Genomic DNA, 24,987 nt, shown 5'->3' with positions numbered 1-24,987 from the left:
GACTGGTGTTAGAGTGTTCCGAATCACTGTGCTGCCATCAAAATGCATAATTCATTGGAAAGACATGGATTTAAGATTATTAGTTGTGGTCAGAGGTGGGGAGGGAGTGATGGGGTGTATGGGAGAGGGAGCGAGGGTACAATATTGAATCACCAGGCTATGAATTTACTGTTATCCTCTTAGTGAGATCCTCCCATCAACCCCAACTTCTACCCTTGATGTACACTTCTGGTCAGCACCCTCCCCTCCTACCCGAACACATCTTAGTGGTCTGGAGCATTTGCCAACCCTCCTGGTCATCTCGTTACAAGTCAAGGTGTACAGCATGCACAAATCAGACTGAGTTAAAAGAGTGGAAAAACAGTCCTGAAAGTCTGGTAGGATCTAACTTACTGTTTCTCCTCTGTAACCCCTTTCTCCAGGATATCCAGAAGGGCCCTGATGGAGAATTAAACACAAATTTCACTCACAATGCAGGCACTTGATGGAATAGAATAGAACAGAACTTTACCGTCATTGCTCAAGACAACGAGACTGTGGAGCTACTCAAGTCTGTGATATTTACAATGCATGTGGTATGGATTAATAAAAAAAAATTCCCACATATGGTGAGTCACAAAGTTACATCGTTATTTAAAATATAGGGCCGGCAGCAGTAAAGAGCAGAAACTAGGTTTGGACACAGCTGGCTGATGAGAAAGTATAAAACAAAGTTAGCCTTCATGGTTGGAAATTTCTCATTGAAAGTATTCTCTTTGAAAGCAGTCGCATCAGAATCAGGTTTAATATCACCAGCATTTGTCATGAAATTTGTTAACCTTGCGGCAGCAGTAGAATGCAATACACAATAACAGAGAGAGAAAAAGAGCTGTGAAATATGGTGTGTACTGTTCATGGGTTCAATGTGCATTCAGAAACCAGATGGCAGAGGGGAAGAAGCTGCTCTTGAATTGTTGAGTGTGTGCCTTCAGGCTTCTGTATGTCCTCCCAGACAGTAGCAATGAGGAGAGGGCATGCCCTGGGTGATGGGGGTCCTTAATGATGGATGCCAGCTTTTTGAGGCACTACTCCTTGAAGATGCCTTGGATGCAACAGAGACCAGTGCCCATGATGGAGCTGACTAATCTTACAACTCTCGTCAGCTTGCTTCAATCCTGTGCAGTAGCAGCCGCCCCCTCCCCATACCAGATAGCGATGCAGCCAGTTAGAATGCTCTCCACGGTACGCCTGTGGAAATTCGCGAGTGCTTTTGGTGACATACCAAATCTCCTCAAACTCGTAATGACATATAGCTGCTGTCTTGCCTTCTTTATGGCTGCGTTGATTTGCTTGGTACAGGTTAGGTCCTCAGAGTTAATGACACCCAGAAAATTGAAATTGATCGCTCTATAAAGATTGGTGTGTTATTTGGGGTTAGAAATGAAAGATTTTCAATGCCACGAATGTTTGTAGCTCCAACCTGATGGAACTGGATCATTATATCCGAGTCTTCCGATCCCAGCACCCAACAGAGGACTACAGAAAAGGAGGGATGGTGGCACGGACTAAAATCAAGCAGCAGTTATCAGCACTCACCAAAATGGTGCATGTTGTACTTTCCAGCAACAGTCAAGTACCATTAGTAGCTGACCCAAGATCCAATCAGAGGTGAATCAACAGAACCGAATTCATGGACGTGTGCTTCCGTACTGGCTTACTCGCACTGCCAACGTGGTCTATCATATAGCTGCAGAGAGTGTCAGAACCAGTCCACTACAAGGACGCAGTCACTTCTAAATAGCTGCCATTTCAGCTTAGGTCAAACCTGCTGGCTTTTGAGTCTTTGTATGATCTTTCATCATCAGCCTTGTATCAGTACATATAATAAAAAAATACACTATTTAAAAAAAAATAGATGGTAGCGTCACTCTCAAGGCAGACAATCCTGGTCTGTCTTGATATTTGGTAAGCTATCCTCTAAACAAAACTTCTCAAAGGGCGGCCCGGTAGCCTAGTGGTTAGTGCATCACTTTACAGCCCCAGTGATCACCAGACGAGGTTCAATTCTATGCTGTCTGTAAGGGGTTTGTACATTTTCTCTGTGATTGTGTGGGTTCCTTCCGAGTCCCCTGGTTTCTCCCCACATTCCAGTGACATACCAGATGTTTAGGATTAGTGAATTGTGGCTTGTTATGTCAGTGTTGAAAGTGTGGCAACACTTGTAGGTTGCCTCCTGCACCATCCTCACTGATTTGAAAGGATGTGAATGACGCATTTCACTGTATGTTTCAATATTCATGTGACAAATAAAGCTAATCTCTTTAAAAGGGATGAATCTTTGTGAAGAAGACAACATCAGTGTTATAACGTCAGATGGTAGACCTAGACAATGGATGGACATCCATATTATAATGTCAATGGTCAATTCAAAGACCCAGACAATGGGTCAACATCCATGTTATAATGTTAATGGTCAGTTCAATGACCCAGACACAACAAAGGATGGAAGTCCATGGTCATCACATGACTTGGAGGATAATTTGACAGTGATTGTGCTGTTCCATTAGCAGGTAGAGATCATAAGAATGGAAGGTACTGATATTGACAATTACGGCAGCTCACTTGAAATTGGTTATTGTGCCAAAGTATCATCTAATATTGAGAGTTTGTCACTGTGATGATGATTGAGTCTTACTTTTTATGATCAAGACATAACCCGAACTATTTTTCACACTGTCAAGTACATATAAATTCTCCAGTTGTATTGGAATAGCTCAGACTTGCAGTACGGTTGGCACAGATCACAAGTCTTAAATACCACAGCTGAAGTGTTTTCAAGACCCACGGCTTCTGTGATACCTAGGTTACATACCATGGGCAGTGAGTCAAATTAGCTGGTATAGGTAATGCTGGGGAGGTAGAGGACAAGTATCATTCACCTGGCACTTCTGCATGAAGGTGCATGTTTGAGGTCTTATTTCTTCTCTCAATTAATCAGCTGGAACAGCAATTACTGCTGCACTCCCAAATTGCACTTTTGGTACCTTGGTCATGTTGTGCTCCAACTTCAGGGACATAAATGCTACTTACTCGGTCTCCTTTTTCACCTTTAGGTCCTTCTAGCCCTGGTAAACCCGCTCGTCCAGGCGCTCCCTGTGCACAAAAAGGTATATTAGAAGAAAGAGTGAAACAAAAGGTCTTTACGATATGGTACTCATTCAGTGATCTAATTCAGTTACCTAGTTTTCTTTCTCTAGGAAATGATAATGTGAGGATTCAATGGTCTTTGATTTATCATGGCCAAGTCCGTTAATGAGAAAACAGAATTCACTACTCATTTTGTGCTATATTATGTTTCAATTTTATATTTTTGAGTAAGGACACCAGTCACTATGTGACAAAGAGTAGATACGCTGTGAAATTGGAAAAATTTTGGCACTGCTACCCAGTGATGACTTACATCTTTTCCAGGAGGCCCAGGTGGTCCCATGGGTCCTTGTGGTCCAGGTGAACCTAGACATTTTCAAAAAAACGATGTGTTTAATATCTGCCAGTCCTTAAATCTGATAGGTATACAAAACCTTGCCAAACATTAAACACTGTAAGGAACAAATGTAGATGTGTGAAAAGGATCAGACAAGGCCATCAGAAATAATGGTTTTTATAGATTTCATTCAAATTTGCTGAAATGCCACTAAACACACAGTCTGTACTCTGTCCATATCCAGTGATCTCCTACATGCCTTTAACCTCTATACCAGAGGTTCATGACCTGGGGTCCATGGATTCATGGCTTAATAGTATTGGTCCATGGCATAAAAAAGATTGGGAACCCTCTGCTCTATACAATAGTGACTCTTCATTGTTGTATATCAGAACTTCTTTGCTGGGTGAGTTCTTTGTAATGAGTCACAGAATGGTACTGTGGTCTGATGACAGAAGCCGATAGCAACTCAATGATATTAAGCGGACGATGGGAACATCAGAGCCACACCCCATTCTCATATCTGCTGAAACCTGACCCATTGGCAGCAGAGGACAATAAGCCTCATCTCACATAATTGTACAGCTGTTATTTCAGCATTAATCTTAGTCACTAAGGCATAGATAATACATTTATATAGGCATCCATTAGTCTCGTGAGACCATGGATTTGCACCTTGGAAGGTTTCGCGGGTGCAGGCCTGGGCAAGGTTGTATGGAAGACCAGCAGCTGCCCATGCTGCAAGTCTCCCCTCTCCACGCCACCGATGTTGTCCAAGGGAAGGGCATTAGGACCCATATGGCTTGGCACCAGTTAATTGCCTTGCTCAAGGACACAACACTCTGCCTCAGCCAAGGCTCAAACTAGCGACCTTCAGATCACCAGACGAACGCCTTAACCACTTGGCCACGCGCCAACACTAGATAATACATTAAGTTGTTAACAAAGGTACTTTGTCCATGAAACAGCTTACGGAGGCAGCTAGCATCCTTCTTATAGTTGTTTTCTTTTCCAAACATCCTTGACCTGGTTTCTTACCGAACCCTGTTCCAATACTAGCTTCCAGTTAGCAAACTTTAAAGAGATTACACCATTATTATCCATGAACATACATTACTTTTGTCCTTTAAGTTTAGTGCTTCCTTTTATATTGAAAAATGGAAGGAAATAAAACGTCCAGATAGCCCTCCATTATCTATATCTTCTACTTTGGCATAAAGTCCTTGAAATATCGTAACATGTTGCTCTGTGTGTTTAGCAGTGCATTCTGCCATATTTTCATTAGTCAAACAACTGTCCTCTGTGGTCTTTGAAGGATGGTCCTATTACTTTGATATGGGGTTCCCTCCAGTGCCATAACCCCTGGTGGGGTGTGTGCTTAATTACTACATCTAATGTTGGTGTGACATGCACTTCAACTTTGCTGTGTCCACTTCTCTTCGCTATGGCAGGTGCTTGGCATCTTTAGAGCAGCAGCGTGTTTGTCTTCTTTTGGCCACGTTTAGCTGTCCTACACATTTTTACATTACTCTTCGTCTCTCATATTGTTGAACTGCACAAGGCTAGGACTCTCAGCTTCGAAGGCATTCTAGAATACAGTACTTTCCTCCATTCCAGTGCTCTGTGGAAAGCGAGGTAATATCATCAAGGATTAAGCTGCCATTTGCTATTCACAACATTGTTTATGGTAAACCATGCTCAATACTTACCATGAAGGTATCATAACACAGGCTCTTTATTCACTTGTTCAATAGTTTGTGTGTGTTCTGGTCAGGTCACTGGTCTGAGTGCTACTGGTACCATGTGACCCAGTACTACCTGCCGCATGGTCGGGTGGTCGGAGACTAAACTGGCTCCCCCACCAGGCTTGCCTGGTGAGGAGGGTGGCTAGGCACACTGCAGGACGATAAACAAGACCTGTCAAAGGGCAGATGAACCCTCTCGTAGGGTCAACGGCCATCTAGCAAACACGTGCCGTGAAGCGCGGAAAGGGCATCCCTTGCGTCGAAGTTTGGTCTGGCCATTCACTGCAACAGAACTTCCCCCAGCCGTCTTGGACCCCACCATGCCACTGGATCCGGGAGGGGATGTCGAGAGGCTGAGTCTGGACCTGTGCAACCTCCTACTCACCTAAAATCCACTCATGCACACGCTGATCCTTTCTGAGGAGTGGGGTAGCACCCCACTAACTGACTGAAAGGAACCATCATCATCCTATGGGATGGATAGCCAGAGAGAGAGTTTGTGTGTGTGTCCAATCAACATCACTGTCAACAGTCTCCTTGGTCAGTTCTCTGAATGGCTCACACAGTTCGTCCCATTGGAGACAGTTTGAAACACAGACAGTATTTTCCTCTTGTAATGTCCTTCACGGGCTTGAATTTTGCTGGAACTGGTTTCAGGCCAGCTCTACGAATCAAATCATCGTGAAGGAGGCATCCTGCTTTTGAATTTCAGTTTTAGTTTATTCAACCTCCATTGCTTGCACTTGGTCATCAGGGCTCTCAGCTTCCGGTGTTCGTGCAACTCAAGTTCTTCCACTATTTCTCATTCTCCAGAGGTCAATGCGTCACCTCCTGAGATTTTTTTACCAGACTTTGAAGCACATCACCCCCACTGATTTTTTTTCTGTTGCACTGTTGATTCCAAAATTGCAAATGATGTATTGAAACAGGCTAAATACGCGCTTTTCACATCAGGCTTTTCATGTCAAGACCCATTCCTTCCTTGCAGTACTACTCCTGTCTGCCAGAACATCTTCTTTTCCTTTTATAGAGCATCGGCCCTCTTCAGACTCCAGCAAGGTCTCATTATTCTAGGTAAGTTGGAAGTTTGAGTTCCGAATATACACAAAACTGAATAATCAATGAGTAGGAGTGTCCTGTCTCCTCACCATAGGTCTCTCCAACTTAGACTTAAGCCTCTCCTTGACAGCCAAGGAAACAGCCCTTAACAGCTTCTTTAACTCATCAGACATGAAGAAGTTTTCACTTTCCATATACCCTATTCCATGAAAGACATTTATTGATTGATTGATTGATTAATTGATACAGCATGGAATAGGCCCTTCTGTCCCTTTGAGTCACGCTGCCCTGCAATCCCCCGATTTAATCCGAGCCTTATCACAGAACAACTGGTATGCCTTTGGACTGTGGGGAGAAACTGGAGCACCCAGACGTAACCTACACGGTCACAGGAAGAACGTATAAACTCCTTGCAGAGGTGGGAATTGAACCTGTCTTGCCCGTACTGTAAAGCACTGTGCTAACCACTACACTACCATGCACTCATCTGCACAATCATCTGTCAGTTGTGCAGCTAAAGTGATTAAATAATCTTACCGATCCTGCCATGTTGCATCTTCCTCAGTCTCAGCCGCTGTACCGAGCTTCGCCCAGGTAAGGGTCTGATACTTTCATGCCCTCCAATAGTCAAATCCAATAGTCATTCGCTTGAGATTTTTGGGTTTAACACCTTCAGAGACCAAGCCTCAGCTGGATTTTGGGCAATCTAGTTGTACATTAAAAGCTCATGACTGGTTTAATTTCAGCTGTACAGTCTCAGAGTTGATGGTTTGTTTCTGGTGAGCATTACACATTGTTACAGTGTCCAGTTGAAATCTCATTGACTGTCCTTGTACCAGCCTCTTGGCATCGACCTATCTAGTGGCTGTTCCTTTCTCTGCATTGACATTTTTGGTGCCAGTTACATTGCTGTCAAATAGTATTCTAAATCTAGCCATGCCTCCAGTCACACACATGTCATTTTAACCACTCCACAAACTTTCAATGTCTTTCTCATCTTTACTTGTTAAAATAAATCATTTCCAAGTCCACATCGTGCACATTCGCATATTGGACGTTTCTTTTTCAGCCACTGTTGTTGCTGTTCATTATACAGTACTTGTAACAATCTAAATAACTCTGGCAATAGTTTCTTTTTTCTAGTTATGCTTGTCTTGTCATCCACCGTTTCCAGCTTAGCTTTAGACGACTCTGTAGCTCTCTTACACTTTAGCAGAATCAAGACTTTCTTATGGCAGTTCCTGCTACGTGGACTCCTGGATTCCATCAAATCCTTCAAAGTGAGTAGATGTTTGCTACACCCCATAGGTAAAACTAGGAGCATAATCAACCTAGAGCAGCACAGCACAGGCCAGGCCATTCGGCCCACAATATTGTACCGAACCAACTAAAAAGCAAATCAAAAAAACACAAACACTAAACCCTCCCACCACACCATATCCCCATCTCACCCCCCTTCCTTATATCCATGTGCCAAACCAAACGGCTCTTAAAAACCTCTAATGTATTTGCCTCTGCCACCATTCCAGGCATCCACCACTCTGAGCACAACACTTACCCCTCACATCCCCCTTGTACATATCCCCTCTCACCTTCATTGCACATCCTCTGGTATTAGATATTTCTACCCTGGGAAACAGATACTTTCTGTCCACTCTATACAAGATGCTCATAATCTTGTAAACCTCTTTCAGATCTCCCGTCAGCCTCTGGTGCTTCAGAGAAAACAGCCCAAATTTATCCAGCCTCTCATGATAGCTTAAAGTTAAAGGCATCTGTTAGTCTTGCGAGACCATAGATCTGCGCCCGGAAAGTCTTCACTCTCCAGGGCGCAGGCCTGGGCAAGGTTGTATGGAAGACTGGCAGTTGCCCATGCTGCAAGTCTTCCCTCTCCACGACACCAATGTTGTCCGAGGGAAGGGCATTAGGACCCATACAGCTTGGCACCAGTGTTGTCGCAAAGCAATGTGTGATTAAGTGCCTTGCTCAGGGACACAATACGCTGCCTCCGCTGGGGCTCGAACTCACGACCCTCAGGTCGCTAGTCCAATGCCTTAACCACTTGGCCACATGCCCACACACATGCCTGCTAAAAACAGGCAGCATCCTGGTAAATCTCTTCTGCGCCCTCTCCAAAACCTCAATATCCTTCCTATAGTGGGGTGACCAGAAATGTACGCAATACTCCAGATATGGCCTAACCAGTATTTTATAAAGTTGCTGCGTAACTTCTTGATTTTTGAACTCAGTGCCTTGACTAATAAAAGCAAGCATTCCATAAGCCTTCTTAACCACATTATCGACCTGTGTAGCCACTGCCAAGGAGATATGAACCTGGATCCCAAAGTCTCTCTGCTCAGTAGCACTATTAAGGATCTTATGGTCTTGCCTTTAACAGTGCACTATCTCCTTGCATTTGCCCTACCAGGGTGCAATACCTCATATTAATCTGGGTTAAACTCCATCTGCCATTTCTCAGCCCTGTTTCAAGACACCATTTGCAACTTTGGAACAAACAGTACAACAGAGAAATTTCAGCAGAGATACTGGGTGCTTCAAGCCCTCAGTCTGTTCAAAATCTCAGCTGGTGATGTATTGGTCTCTGGAGCAAGACCTTTAAACCTGTGAAAAAGCAACTGTGTGCTGACAACCATAGATCGGTTAATAGTATCAATGGATTCCCCTTGCTCCTGGTTGTATTTGAGTAACCAATAAAGGTCAACTGTTTCACTTATAAACAATTTGTAAAATGCTTGTAATGCATCAGAATCATTCTCCTGGGCTTTATGGTACAATCCTCCGCCCTTCTGGCCAACGAGATGCATAATATCTCCACTTTAGTTACCTCCGGTTTAACTTCCACATCTAGTTCAATATACTGTGTAAGTTCTCCCTTCCATTCTTTCCATCCTTCGGCAAGTTAGTTGCGTGAAAACTCAGTGCCTTGGCTCTGATTATTTGCTCTATTATGCATTGTCCCAATTGAATCACACAGCTTGGGATCTCATACCACGTGCCCATCTGTTCTCCCCAATGGAAAGGATCATCCCAGGTTCAAAATTCCAATTCAGGCTTGCATTTGAATTTGATTTTTCTGTGAAATGGCATGTCCAGCGTCATACTTCGGTAGCTTTCTTGGGAAACCAGAAATAATAATTTGATGGCGGGGTGGAGATACATCTCTATCAAAGGAGGTGTAAGATGCTCCTTCCCTCCTCTAGCCTGCAGGTCACCCTTGGGTGAAGGTGTAAACCCCCCCCCCCCCACCCCGATCAGGGTCATGTGAAACCATGAGAGCAGGTGGTGGATGGTCGTATGAGTAGCTGGGGCGTATCACAAGTCCTGGTTATATGACCACTGATCTTTTAAGAGTATTGACAATGGCTGGGATGACCCGTCTTATAAAGACTCTGCCCAGAAGAAGGTAATGGCAAACCACTTCTGTAGAAAAACTTTACAAGAACAATCATGATCACAGACCATGATCACCCACGTGCTACAACACGGCACATAATCAACCAGTGAACATTATTGATGAAACAACCTACAGAGAACTACAGACGACAAATATGCAACGGGCACAAAATGCTGCTGGAACTCAGCAGGCCAGGCAGCATCAATGGAAAAGAGTAAACAGTTGAGGTAAGCAGGACTGATGAAGGAGCTTGGGCCAAAATGTCGCCTGTACTCTTTTCCATAGATGCTACCTGGCCTGCTGAGTTCCTCCAGCACTTTGTGTGTGTTGCTTGGATTTCCAGCATCTGCAGATTTTCTCTTGTTTTTGACAAATATGTTACAGTTACAGTTGACAAGTGCTAACAGTGTAAGACAATTATACTTCAACGATAAATTGCAAGTTAACTTAGTTATAGAAACATAGAAACATAGAAAATAGGTGCAGGAGTAGGCCATTCGGCCCTTTGAGCCTGCACTGCCATTCAGTATGATCATGGCTGATCATCCAACTCAGAACCCTGTACCAGCCTTCCCTCCATACCCCTTGATCCCTTTAGCCACAAGGGCCATATCTAACTCCCTCTTAAATATAGCCAATGAACTGGCCTCAACTGTTTCCTGTGGCAGAGAATTCCACAGATTCACCACTCTCTGTGTGAAGAAGTTTTTCCTAATCTCGGTCCTAAAAGGCTTCCCCTTTATCCTCAAACTGTGGCCCCTCGTTCTGGACTTCCCCAACATCAGGAACAATCTTCCTGCATCTAGCCTGTCCAATCCCTTTAGGATTTTATACATTTCAATAAGATCTCCCCTCAATCTTCTAAATTCCAATGAATATAAGCCTAGTTCATCTAGTCTTTCATCATATGAAAGTCCTGCCATCCCAGGAATCAATCTGGTGAACCTTCTTTGTACTCTCTCTATGGCAAGAATGGCTTTCCTCAGATTAGGGGACCAAAACTGCACACAATACTCCAGGTGTGGTCTCACCAAGGCCTTGTACAACTGCAGTAGCACCTCCCTGCTCCTGTACTCGAATCCTCTTGCTATGAATGCCAGCATACCATTCGCCTTTTTCACCGCCTGCTGTACCTGCATGCCCACTTTCAATGACAGGTGTATAATGACACCCAGGTCTCGTTGCACCTCCCCTTTTCCTAATTGGCCACCATTCAGATAATAATCTGTTTTCCTGTTTTTGCCACCAAAGTGGATAACCTCACATTTATCCACATTAAATTGCATCTGCCATGAATTTGCCCACTCACCTAACCTATCCAAGTCACCCTGCATCCTCTTAGCATCCTCCTCACAGCTAACACTGCCGCCCAGCTTCGTGTCATCCGCAAACTTGGAGATGCTGTATTTAATTCCTTCATGTAAGTCATTAACATATATTGTAAACAACTGGGGTCCCAGCACTGAGCCTTGCGGTACCCCATTAGTCACTGCCTGCCATTCTGAAAAGGTCCTGTTTATTCCCACTCTTTGCTTCCTGTCTGCCAACCAATTCTCTATCCACATCAATAGCTTACCCCCAATACCGTGTGCTTTAAGTTTGCACACTAATCTCCTGTGTGGGACCTTGTCAAAAGCCTTTTGAAAATCCAAATACACCACATCCACTGGTTCTCTGCTATCCACTCTACTAGTTACATCCTCAAAAAATTCTAAAATATTCTAAAGTTATTGAATAGTTAGGTTTAATTAATGTGTTTCCACTTTTCCAATGATTTTTTTTCCCCAGAGATACATGGCTAAAGTTGATAAAGCATAAATATATAAAGCCATCTGGTCCAAATCTGTTGCTTTTTTCACTTAATGGTAAGTGAAGTTTTAACATGCATATGACTTAAGGTTTTCTTTTCTTTTAGAGTTTAAGAGTTGTGATGTAATGATGCAGCTCTATAAAACTCTGGTTAGGCTGCACTTGGAGTACTGTGTTCAGTTCTGGTCGCCTCGCTATAGGAAGGATGTGGAAGCATTGGAAAGGGTACAGAGGAGATTTACCAGGATGCTGCCTGGTTTAGAGAGTATGGATTATGATCAGAGATTAAGGGAGCTAGGGCTTTACTCTTTGGAGAGAAGGAGGATGAGAGGAGACATGGTAGAGGTGTACAAGATAATAAGAGGAAAAAATAGAGTGGATAGCCAGCGCCTCTTCCCCAGGGCACCACTGCTCAGTACAAGAGGACATGGCTTTAAGGTAAGGGGTGGGAAGTTCATGGGGGATATTAGAGGAAGGTGTTTTACTCAGAGAGTGGTTGGTGCGTGGAATGCACTGCCTGAGTCCGTGGTGGAGGCAGATACACTCGTGAAGTTTAAGAGACTACTAGACAGGTATATGGAGGAATTTAAGGTGGGGGCTTATATTGGAGGCAGGGTTTGAGGGTCGGCACAACTTTGTGGGCTGAAGGGCCTGTAATGTGCTGTACTATTCTATGTTCTATGTTCTGATGTGCAATTCACTTTTATATCCATGAATAAACATTATACATTTTTCAAAATATAACTTTTCAAGAATACATCTTCTTCATTACAATTTTCTTTTTGTTTTTCACTACCCCTTTAGTAAGCTTCCACAGAAGCCTGTCACCAACGTTGGTGCTAAAAAACATACTAGCAACACTCACATTGATCACGCTCCTAGTTTTGCCTTTGGGGAGAGAGAAACATCTGCATAACACAAATAGCAGCATAGACTTGCTACATAATGAAACGGCAGATACAGAAACCAACCAATGCCACCTCAGATTTCATTATTTAATAATCAGTGCACTTATGAAATTCTATCCCCACGATATTATTTTAAGGCTGGCCCATAAGGATGGAATTTTATTGGATAATTCAATAGGGAAATAGAAGATAACGTGTGACCATGGCGCAAAACTTACCCATAGGTCCCATCGGTCCTGGTGGTCCTGGGGGTCCTCGAACACCAGTTACAACTGTGTCTGTGAAGGTATTTGACAAGACGGAATCACCTGCGGCGAAAAACAATTCTGTCACTATAGTCCACATTGAGGCTTGGAGAATTTCCTTTCACACAAAACTTCACTAAAACCTTTTGTGTCTCAACCTAGATACTTGTTGATGCAAACGTGTACCTTCCTTTTTAAGCTTCTTTGTTAAAAATTCTTTACCTGAGGAGGGATTCTTTACGACAGGTCTGGACGGCATGAGTTATTCCCTCTGATAACCATTAGAGCCAAACTGGAGCCTGTCTTTACTCTGTTCACTGACTGAAAGGATACTCTGCAAATCAACCAGGTGGTAGACACCACGGCCATTTTAGAGGACCAACATCAGCTAACTCAGCCCAATGGGCAGTGGATGGAAGTTCTTCCTCATTTCTCCGACAGAGTTCCACATTATTGCATAACTAAGTTTCCAAAATGAGCCATTGAAACAGTTGATGTACAGAAATTGACCAATTACACTGACCAACCAAGATTCTGCTTCCTGAATACTTTTGGGTGTATTTTATGGATTTTGGACTGTTGGTCATGAAAATCGTCATGTAAGTTCCCCAGCATGCACCATTTTAAAAAAATTGCCTATATTTGTTATTTCAGGACAAAATAACCGATATCAAGATGAAGGAAGGTTGGTCCACAAATCAAACAGGTCATCAATGACAGGCAAGTCAAAGAATTTCTAGTGGGACTGGAGAAAATCACATGGAAAGCATTCAAGGATATTGTTGAAAAATTTCTAGACAACTACAGAGCACCAAACTACGTGCAGCTGGTTGACAACGTGCTTCAAGCATACGAAACCATGAAGTGCAACATAGCACAAAAGATTCATTTTCTGCATTCCCATTTAGACTTTTTCCACTGCAAATCTTGGCGCTATCAGTGACGATCATGGTGAAAGGTTTCAGCAGGACATTGCAGTCATGGACAAACGGTATCAGGGCAACTGGAATCTATCAATGCTGGCTGATTATTGTTGGCTGCTTAAGCAAGAAGCCTCAGGCACTGAGTACAAATGAAAATCATCAACAAAACATTTTTAGCTTAGTTGAACTATTGCAAAGTGTTATGCAATTAAATGCATTATAGTCAATAAAAGTTAATTTCTTGTTTCTCCAAATTCCTACATGGTACAAGTAGTCTGAAACTATACTTATGTTCAGCTTCAAGTGGTCTATCATAAACAAAAAAAAACTCTGAGGAAGCAACACTTTCAAAAAAGTTTGTTGTCCAGTGTTATAAAGACAAAAGATATGGCAACCATGCTCTTGTGATATGGCTCTGATGATTCTGAGGTACCTCTGGCTGAATAGTGTAAGTTCATACGTTGTTAATTACCCTTCAACCATCAGGCTCCTGAACGAGTGTGGATACCTTCACTCACCTTGACACTGAGCTGATTCCACAACCTACGGACTCACTTTCAAGGACTCTACAACTCATGTTCTCAGTATATATATTTTTAAGATTATGAGGACACTCAGTCCCCATTTATTGTCATTTAGAAATGCAGGCATTAAGAAATGATACGATGTTCCTCCAGAATGATATCACAAGAAAACACAAGACAAACCAAGACTAAAACTGACAAAAAACACATAATTATAAAATATAGTTACAACAGTGCAAAGCAATACCGTAATTTGATAAAGAGCAGACCATGGGCATTGTAAAAAAAAGTCTCAAAGTCCCGATAGCCCCATCATCTCACGTAGACGGTAGAAGGGAGAAACTCTCCCTGTCATGAACCTCCAGCGCCGCAAACTTGCCGATGCAGCACCCTGGAAGCACCCGACCACAGCCAACTCTGAGTCCGTCCGAAACCTTCGAGCCTCCGACCAGCCTCTCCGACACAGCCTCTCCGGGCACTATCCTCTGCCGAGCGCTTCAACCCCGTCCCGGCCGCCGAGCAACAAGCAGAACCGAGGACTCGGGACCTTCCCCTCCGGAGATTCTGGATCACACAGTAGCAGCAGCAGCGAAGCAGGCATTTCAGAAGTTTCACCAGATGTTCCTCCGTGCTCTCGCGTCCGTCTCCATCAAATCAGGATTGTACACGGCACCCTACTTGACAGATAACAGACATCACCACCGGAGTGGCAGCTGTGAGCTGCATCGCGCCGCCATCTTCTCCTCCTGCCATAGACCATGGAGGCAAAGCAAGGAAACTTCTTCCACTAGACAACACCAATGGAAAATAAAGCAACTATTCATATTTCAGAAAACATGAACCAGTCAAGGCATTCAGTATTTTTAATAAAAGTGGAAAATAGTATATAATCAGAGCTTTCACCAGTTCTAATGAAAAGGCATTGGATTAAAATATTAACAGATTCAAAAAGACCTCCTGAGTTTTTCCATCATTTTATTTCAGATCTCCAACATTTGCAATGCATCATTTCTTTTGTCAGATTTATTATCCCTTCGATAACTGAAATAACTACAGTAGAGCTTGGCTTGCCCCCAGCTGGCAATATGTTTCTTCAATACAATATTTATATGGGAAAGTTTTCACTTGTTACACCATGTGGGAAATAATTATCCACAGCCCGACAACATATTTTAAATACAAATTAATTCGTAAGGAACATTCACTGCTAAAACAGTGGTTCAGAGGTTCAATTTAGTATCAGGGAATATCAGTATACAACCTGAAAATTTTACTCTTTACAGACATCCACGAAACAGAGAAAACCCTATGAATGACCGAAATGTCAGAACCCCTAAGCACCCTCCCCTCCCATGCACAAGTAGCAGGAAGTGCATCAACAGTCCCCCGCCTTCTTGCTCCAGCAAGAGTACCCCCCCATCCACCATTCAAGCAATAGCAAAACACCCCTAGAAGAGACCATGATCTATAGTCCGTCAAAAAACTACAGTCCATAACCCAGTGCTTTGGTATCACAGACAGTCTCTCTCTCTCACTAGCGAGAGAGAGGTTGCTCCTGCAACAAAACGAGAGTGGGACACCAGCAGCTCGTTGTTTCGATCTTACAATTTTCCGCATCGCTTTGAGTCCCCCTACTTGAGGACTGAGAGGCTCTCACTCACCATCGAAGCAAAGCACAAAATAATGAAGCAAAAAAAATCGTGAATATGGCCAAATAGTTCTTCCAGCTGCAGTCGTTTTCTCTGCCCATTCTTCACTCTCTTTAATATTCCTTTTGTTCATTCAGCTGACTAAATCTCCTTTAAATGTCCTGCTGAAACCGAATCTGTGACACCTGCACCTTTCCAAAAAAAAATGGTTTCCCACTTCAATATCAATTTCCTTTGCTGATGAATAATTTTTAACGGAGTCTTGTGACAACTGTAAACTTGCTTGAAGTTCACTAAAAGTCAGACAGAAAGGAAACTTGCAGGTAAGTTTTTAATTTTAATTTTTTTAAATTTGTAGGTATACAGCAGATAGCAGGCTCTTCCAACCCAACAAGCCCAATTACACCCATCTGACCTACTTAATTATAGGTCTTCAGAATGTGGGAGGAAACCAGAGCACCCGGAGGAAACCCACACAGACATGGGGTGAACGTACAAACTCCTCACAGGCAGAAGCTGAATAGAACCCACGTCACTGGCACCATAATAGCATTATGCTAGGCGCTAGCATGTCATTTTTCTTTAAACTTTTTCACATCCTGTTCTGTCCAGTCAGCTCCATCATTCAATCTCAATGCAACATCGTGCCTCTCCATTATAAGTTCATCCGTTCAACTTATAATATCACTTGCTTTTCTTCCTTCTTCCTTTGTGAAGAGAGAACAGATCCCCACCCTGGGACAAGAAACTGGGGACAAACTACTGCTCTATTGCAACTAATACTTGGGGAGCCCAGAAGGTTAACCAGCATGATTGAAAGCAGGACGATTGGAGCTAGGGACCTCAAATAACTTGAAATGAGAATTCCCTCCTTCCATACACTCATACTAGTTAGTGTATATAAAGTCAGCAATGAATGAAAAATTACTATATATATATAAAAGGGTAATATCAAGTCAAAACCGACCATGCAGGAAACATCAACAAGTTTGATAGCATTGGGGGAAAGAGAAATATATTACTGTCTAAGGGAGGGAGGAAGGGAGAGAGAGGGACAGTGAGAGTGAGAGAAAGAGAGAGAGACAGACATAGTGAGTAAGAGAGAGAAAGAGAGATCTGAAAGCTATCAGCTATACCTTATTGATCCCAAAGGAAATCACAGTGTCACAATAGCATTACAAGTGCACAGATATACAAGTATTAGAAGAGAAGTAAGAAAGAAAAAAAATAAATGACCTCAAACAGTCTAACAGGAGGGAGTCATCACTTTCCCGGCTATAGGTTGACTCATTATAGAGCCTAATGGCTGAGGGTAAAAATGACCTCATATTGTGCTCTTTGGAGCAGCATAGTTGTCTTAGTCTATTACTAAACACACTCTTCCATTCAGCCAAGGTGGCATGCAGAGGGAGAGAAACATTGTCCAGAATTGCCAGAATTTTCCATAGGGTCCTTTGTTCTACCACAGTTAAGGGTAGATAGCTGGAGAAGATACAAAGGAATAATAAAACTGCAAAATAAATGCTGATGCTGAGATATATCCTCGGGAAACATCATCAGTGATGTAACCTGAGGTCATCGGGTGTTTGGAGTCTTCCAACATCAGCCACCCTCACCCTGGCGACCCAGCCGGGGTTGGTCAGGCTTGTGTCCCAGCAACATTGGTTAGCAGTTCACACCTCTTGATGCACAGCCACCTGGCTGCTTGTTCAGCAGCCTCTGTGATGGTCCTGATGGATCTTCTCTTTGCAGCCCTCTTAATGCCAAGGAGAGAGTAGGTTCTTCAGAGCGAGCAGCCAGCAAAACCTCTGCACCCCACCTCTATAGGCTCACATCGTGCCCTCCACCCCCGTCCCTGGCACTGCTCTACCAGCTCCAGGTATTTGGCTTTCTTACGCTCAGACGCCCCCTCAATGCAGTCTTCCCAAGGCACTGTCAATTCTACCATGACCACCCGCTTCGAGGTTTCTGACGGAATGACCATCTCAGGCCTCAGGGGATGAAGTCAGGGAATTTTCCACACAGGATATTTTCCTTCTTTTTGAATCCTTCTGCCATACCCTACAGATACCTTGGACACAACTCATCTATTTTCTCCTCTCAACCCTTCTCTTCCTGGATACTGCAAGGGGACTGTTTCCTCTCTATTTCTTCAGCCCCAGGCTTTGCATATCATCCTTTATAACTATTATCATTTTCAATGAGATTTCATCTCCAGGCACATTTCACCCTTCCCTTTCAACATTCCGAAGGGACCATTCCCCTTCCGACTCCCTGATCCAGCCTCCTGCTTCCCCCAGCCTCGCCCTTCTCACAACACTTTCCACTACAGGAAATGCAGGAGCCGACCCTTCCCTTCCTCTGTCCAGGGGCACCAGCGGTTTTCCCAGGTGGGGCAGTGACTCAGTGATTCAGTTACAGGCGGTGGTGCTTTGCCGGGCTGCTAGGGGTAAAGAACATCAGAATGGAACGTCTGAACAAAGGGCTGCCCACCCTAAACCCCTTCAGTCAGTAACCCCTCCTTCATATGCTCCCTTGGGCGCTGGTCACAGAGTTTGCCTCTAGACAAGACCAAGTCAAATGGTCTCATGGGCAAAGCAAACCAGATTGAGAGCATGCTGAGAGCATGTCAACCATTAGAGCAGTCAGCCTTGATCTTTGCTGAAACCGCAGGATTGTGCCACTCAGGATTGCCAGGAAGAGGAAGAACAAACTTGAGGAGTTACTCAAATCTTATGAAGATACCTGATATCACAATGCCACATTATTTCTGTTCCTTGCATCCCATGGAAGCATCATCTGCTGACTCACAACACCAGGCTCTTGAACCAAACTACACTCCACTTGCCCCATCACTGAAGTGCTCCCACAACCAATAGATTCACTTTCAGGGACTCTTCATCTCATGTTCTTGATATTTATTGCTTTATTTATTATTTATTCATTTTTGCATTTGCACAGTTTGTTGTCTTCTGCACTCTGGTTGGACACTGTAGATGGGCGGTCTTTCATTCATTCCGTTACGGTTAATATTCTATACGTTTATTCAGTAAGCCCGCAAGAAAATGAATCTCAGTGTAGTTTATGATAGTAAACTTTGAACAATTGAACTTTGACGTTATCTGATCTTTATAATGGTACATGGCGAATAACATTCTAATTTGTGTGGCATAGTGGGATGAGAATCGTGTAGAATGGATGTTCCAGATATCATATGGAATACTCCCAAATTTCTACTATGGCTTTGACTATTAATCGTGATGGGGATACCTTTGCCATGTTGAACGTGAAGGGGAAACCACTTACCCAGTTAACGGACAAGCCGAGCCACCTGGAATAACTTGCTCTCTATTTGTAACTTTTGCCTGTTGGAGAAATTACCTTAATAATTCTGGATATACATTATACTATGCTTAAAACCTTCCTTCCAAAAACTGTTTCCAAGATAAGTAAGCGGTAACTTTGAGGTCAAAAGTGGCATCATATAAATGACTGAAATTCATCATCATTATGGGCCATGTCATATGACATCATCATTTTGTGCCGAGTTGTATGACATCATCGTTTTGTGCCGTGTCGTATGATATAGGCGATCATGGTTTCATGACCATGATTGATCTTAGCAATTTTTCTGCAGAAGTGGTTACCATTGCCTTGTTTATAAGACAGGTGACCCAAGACATTATCAATACTCTTCAGAGATTGCAGCAGGCCAGGCAGCATCTCTAGGAAGCACCTCTTCCTGGAGATGCTGCCTGGCCTGCTGCGTTCACCAGCAACTTTGATGTGTATTGCTTGAATTTCCAGCATCTGAAGAATTCCTGTTGTTTGCTCTTCAGAGACTGTCTGCCTTGTGTCAGTGGTCATGTAACCAGGACTTGTAATATGCACTAGCTGCTCATATGACCGTCCACCACCTACTCCCATGGCTTCACGTAACCCTGACTGTGGGGCTGAGCAGCTGCTACACCTTGTCAAGGGGTGACTTGGAGGCTAGGCGAGGGAAGGAACACTTTACACCTCCTTTGGTAGCGATGTATCTCCACCCCACCACCCAAGTTACAGCATGAAAAATTTACGTAACTAGAACAGTAAGACGTGTCAAGTGCTTCACATCTCTGTCATAAAGCAAAATTTGACATTGAGCCAAGTGTGATAGTAAGGTGTGCTGAGTGAATTAAAAGAAAAGAGAGATAGAGAAATCCATGGAGGAATTTCTAGAGGTGAGGAACAGACAGCCAAAAGCACAGGTGACACTGATGGAGCATAGGATTTTCCTACACGGTGAATCACAGAAAATTCTTAGCACAGGTGGAGGCTATTTGGCCCATTAAAATCATGCTGGACCAAAAAGAGAAACCTCCAGCAACATGCTACTTTTCAGGGCCCTTGGCCTTACAGTTCATGGCTCTTCAAGTCTAAACACATGTAACTTCAACGTGATGAGTGTCCCACTTCCACCACCCCTTCAGCTGGTGAGTTCAGATCTCGACCACCCGTAGCGACTACTTAAAAACAAACTCAAGGTCGCTGAGAGGCTAAGTGAGCGAGTATTGCACTGTATGACGTGCTTCCAGCTACCTGAATTTCAAGTCGAAATGCACGTTTAGTTCTTTCTTACAAACCAACAATAAAATCATTCGACTCTTCTGTAATTCATGTAAGACAAAAACAAGTGTGACGAGTGTAATTGGATCAAATTTAAACAAAGACGAGCAGGCAACAAAATAGGTGCTCCCTACTCACCCCCTCTCTATATTTTTATTTTTTTGAGATACAGCGAGGAATAGGCCCTTCTGGCCTTTTGAGCCGCACCACGCAGCAAACTCTCGATTTAATTCTAGCCTAATCACGGGACGATTTACAAAGACCAAACAACCTACCAACCGGTACGTCTTTGGTCTGTGGGAGGAAACTGGAGCACCCGGAGGAAACCTACGCGGTCACGGGGAGAACATGCAAACTCCTTACAGGCAGCGGTGGGCTCTATGCTGCCATGCAGGTGAACAGGTGACTATATTCATTTATCTCTACCACCACCCAAACCCACGTGACAGATTAGTTTAACCCAGAGTGAGGATACACAACACAGACTGACAATAAACAGATGAATGACTCCTATACGACCCATGGGTGAAGGGACATTAGATGATCAGACATCAATCTTCTATTGCACTTTCCGGTTTTATTTCTCCTTCCAAAGAACAAACTCCGCCCCCCCCGTACCCCCTCCTCCACGTCCTCTATTTCCCACCCTAACCTTTCACCTCTTCTTACCTGCCTATTATATCTGCCAGGTCCTCTCCTCCTTCCCTTTCTCCTATTGTCCACTCTCCTCTCCTATCAGGTTCCTTCTTCTCCAGCCCTCGACCTTTTTATTCTGGCATCTTCCCCCTTCCTTCTCAGTCCTAACGAAGGGTTTCAGCCTGAAACGTCTGCCTGTCCTGCTGAGTTCCTTCACATTTTTCTGTGTATTGTTTTGGATTTCTAGCATCTGCAGACTTTCTTGTGTTTGTGTTTTATCACACCTTTTGTTTTTACTGAAATTTGACTCAGGGACCTTGATTCTCATCAGAAGATAAATGGACAAAGTCATTCATGCCCCCCCCCCCCAAGTTGTCATACTTACTACTCCTCAGCAAAAACTCTCAAGATCAACATATACTGTTTAATATGTACATGATTTTGCTGAGACATCATGAGCTTATATGGAAATGTATGAGTGGGATTTTGCACACACACATGCGTGATCACAAAGGGCAAATGGCCCTGCTGACATTTTGCCAGCCTTTTCCTGTTTGTGCACTGGCGACTCAAGGAGTCAATTAACAGAATGCAATTGGAGCAACTACACTGGAGAACAGAAACTCACTTTGGAGAAGAATGACTGGGAAAGATAACTAACAGGAAATCCTTGGCTGATAACTAATACCCAGAAAACTTTTGGCTTGACTGACAAACAGGTCTGCCATTTTATGTCAAGAGCAACTCCTCTTTGGATAAACTGAGCTTTACTTTCTCTGTTTACAGCGGAACAGATTAAACTGTAAAAACCTGATAAAATACCCATCGCAGGTTCACGCTGCCTGAGAAAGCCGAGCGACAAATTAATATTGAATGAACTGGCCAAGGGGACAAAATGGGTTGCAGTGCCCCTTTGCCGTGGCTGTGCAACAGACTGTAGATGTTAATTAGGCCTCAAACAGTGGATAAGGATCTGACTCTGAACTATCTGTGAAGAGCTGACACTGTCAAAGACCATTTTAATTGCTACTAAATGTCACCTGATGAAAAGGACATTGTCTAAACAATAGACAATAGGTGCAGGAGTAGGCCATTCAGACCTTCGAGCCAGCACCACCATTCACTGTGATCATGGCTGATCATCCACAGTCAGTACCCTTCACCTGCCTTCTCCCCATGTCCCTTCACTCTGCTATCTCTAACAGCTCTATCTAACTCTTTTTTGAAAGAATCCAGAGAATTGGCCTCCACTACCTTCTGAGGCAGAGCATTCCACAGAACCACAACCCTCTGTGTGAAAAAGTTTCTCCTCAACTCCGTTCTAAATTGTCTACCCCTTATTCTTAAACTGTGGCCTCTGGTTCTGGACTCCCCCAACATCAGGAACATGTTCCCTGCCTCTAGCGTGTCCAATCCCTTAATAATCTGATATGTTTCAATCAGATCCCCTCTCATCCTTCTAAATTCCAGTGTATACAACAAAATTTTCAATTGAAAATTATTTAAAAGATCATAAAAGTTTTATGTAAAACAAATGAGTTTCCATAATCAAAATATTAATATTAATTAAAATAAAAAAAACACAAGGCACTAAACTCTTCCATCCAGATTAATAGCCTCATTCAAATACAAGAGTATACATTTTTAGGGGCCAAATGTGAAATGCACTTCAGAAAGAGCATGGTAAAACTCTGACATGAGCAGGAGATTGATCAGATACACTAGCATCTGACATCCAGTCTATTCCTCAGTTCCTAGCCTCCGTGCAGGCAGACACATCAAGAATACACTGACTCACACAATGGCGTTAGCCAATAATTTCTTGTGGAACAGTCAGCTAAACTGCAGCACAGTCCAGGACAGTGAGTCATCAGTTCAGGAGCAGAACTCTCCTATTTCTGATGAATTATGTTCAAGCAACCTTGGAAAATGATCAGAGGCTTATCCACATGGATTTCAGCTGCTTCACTGTAAGGGCTGGGCAGCTGATGATGCTTAAGAGTTTTGGACCTACAATGGAGATTGCATCTTTGGATCATTTTCAGGCTCTCTTGGCAATGACACAATGTTTACTTTCATACTTCCATCCATTTTTCTCTCCCCTTGGCTTTGGGCTTTATTGTTCTGATTGCTATTGGCTTAAATTTATTGTTTGCATGATGTGTTTCTTTTCTCTCTGCACATTGGCTGTTTGATGGTCTTTTTAAAAATAGGTTCTTTTGGGTTTCTTAGTTTGTGGCTGATTGTACGGAGGCAAGGTTGTGTAATATATGCATACTTTGATAATAAACGTACTTTGAATACTTTCTGTAATTCTCTCTCTGTCTCCTACCAATTTCTATCCAAATCAAAACTCATTCGGACCCCAGCTTCTTTCAACCCGTCACTGTTAAGTCTGTCTTCCTCTCTCTGACAGCGGCGCAGCTAATGATGATGAACTGAACACACTGATGAGGGAGAGGGAGAAGTGGAGAGTCAGTCATCGTGCCCGACGCCGGCCCCCTAGGCCTGAGTTGACATAGTAGTAGTCCTCTCTCCATAGATGCTGTGTGGCTTGGGGAGCATTTTTAGCACAATGATTAAATACCAAGAAATACACTGCACTCCACTGTCAAACAAAAATCCTTACATCAGGTTGCACTGTAACCAATGGCCAAGCAGGAAAAGGTAAAGAGAGCTACCTTTTCAATCAGATCCGCAATCAAGATTTAAAAGGCAGAGTTTTGCGGCAGTTTCTCAGAGTTGCACCGCAAGCAATCGCTGAACGGGCTTCATTAGAAAGGGCAAAATAAAAATTACACTAATGCAAGCTGAGGAGGCATTCCTGAGTGTGCCAGTGTTTAGAATGGCTTTGGCTCATCAGGCTTAGGTGAGATCAGGCTTGGGCGAGATAAAGTATCCGGCAAGTTTCTCTTTTTGTTCTTATTTGTTCATTCCTCTCCTGTTAGGGCAGAGCTAGTGCAGTGAGATTGGCTCCAGGGGCTGTGTATCGTACTGTGTGTGGGAGACCTCCAGCCTCCTGAAAAAAAACATTGCACAGGGTGCACCGAGCTGCAGTTCCTACGAGAACGTATTAAGGAACTGGAGCTGCGGCTCGATGACCTTTGGCTCTTACGGACGAACGGGGAAGTGACAGACGGGAGCGACAGGGAGTTAGTCACCTCTAGGTTGCAGGAGACAGGTAACTGTGTGACTGTCAGGAGAAGGAAGGGAAATGCACAGCCAGTGCGGTGTACACCCGTGGTCGTTCCCTCAATAATTTTGATACGGTTGAGGGGGACGACCCACTAGGAGAGCACCCCAGTGACTGGGTCTCTGGCATGGAGTGGCTCAGAAGAGCAGAGGGGTGAAGAGGACTGCAGTGGTGATGGGAGATCCACAGTCAGAGGAACAGAGAGATGAGGTTCTGTGGGTGCAATACAGACACCCGGATGGTATGTTGCCTCCCAGGTGCCAGGGTCAGGGATGTTTTGGTTCAGGTCCATGGCATTCTCAAGGGTGAGGATCAGCAGCCAGAAGTCTTTGTGCATATTGGCACCAATGACATAGGTAAACAAGGTGAAGAGGTCCTGAAGAAAGATTTTAGATAGCTAAGTAGAAAACTAAGAAAGAGGAGCTTCAGGGTAGTAATCTCTAGATTGCTGCCGTTGCCACGTGCCAGTGAGGGTAAGAATAGGATAACTTGGAAGGTGAATGTGTGGCTGAGGAACTGGAGCAGGGGTAGGAGTTCAGGTTTATGGATCATTGGGATCTTTTCTGAACCTGAACAAAAGGGATGGGCTACACCTGAACCCGAGGGGGACCTATATCCTTGCGGGCAGGCTTGCTAGCTAGGGTTGTTTAGGAGGGTTTAAATTAATTTGGCAGGAGGACGGGAACCAGAGTGAGAGTTCTGAGGATGAGGTAGTTGGTTTACAAACAGAGGCAATATGTAGTGAGACTCCTAGCAAGGAGAGGTTGAAGATAGGGCAAAATTACAGTCAACAAGATGAAATGCAATGTA

At 43.6% G+C, this 24,987-nt stretch overlaps 1 protein-coding gene across 1 annotated transcript in view; it reads right to left on the bottom strand.

The window, feature by feature from the left end:
• emid1 (EMI domain containing 1) overlaps nt 1–24,987 on the bottom strand; it is a 438,363-nt gene that overhangs the window by 26,836 nt on the left and 386,540 nt on the right. The window contains exons 9-12 of the mRNA XM_063034463.1: nt 12,618–12,707; nt 3,440–3,492; nt 3,070–3,132; nt 394–438 (exon numbers count right to left, since the gene is read on the bottom strand). Coding sequence (XP_062890533.1) covers nt 394–438; nt 3,070–3,132; nt 3,440–3,492; nt 12,618–12,707 — 251 coding nt within the window. The remainder of the gene's footprint in view (nt 1–393; nt 439–3,069; nt 3,133–3,439; nt 3,493–12,617; nt 12,708–24,987) is intronic.

The sequence above is a fragment of the Mobula hypostoma genome, chromosome 27 (genome assembly GCF_963921235.1).
Source record: "Mobula hypostoma chromosome 27, sMobHyp1.1, whole genome shotgun sequence".
NCBI lineage: Eukaryota > Metazoa > Chordata > Chondrichthyes > Myliobatiformes > Myliobatidae > Mobula > Mobula hypostoma.
This window is presented reverse-complemented; position numbering and strand designations above follow the sequence as displayed.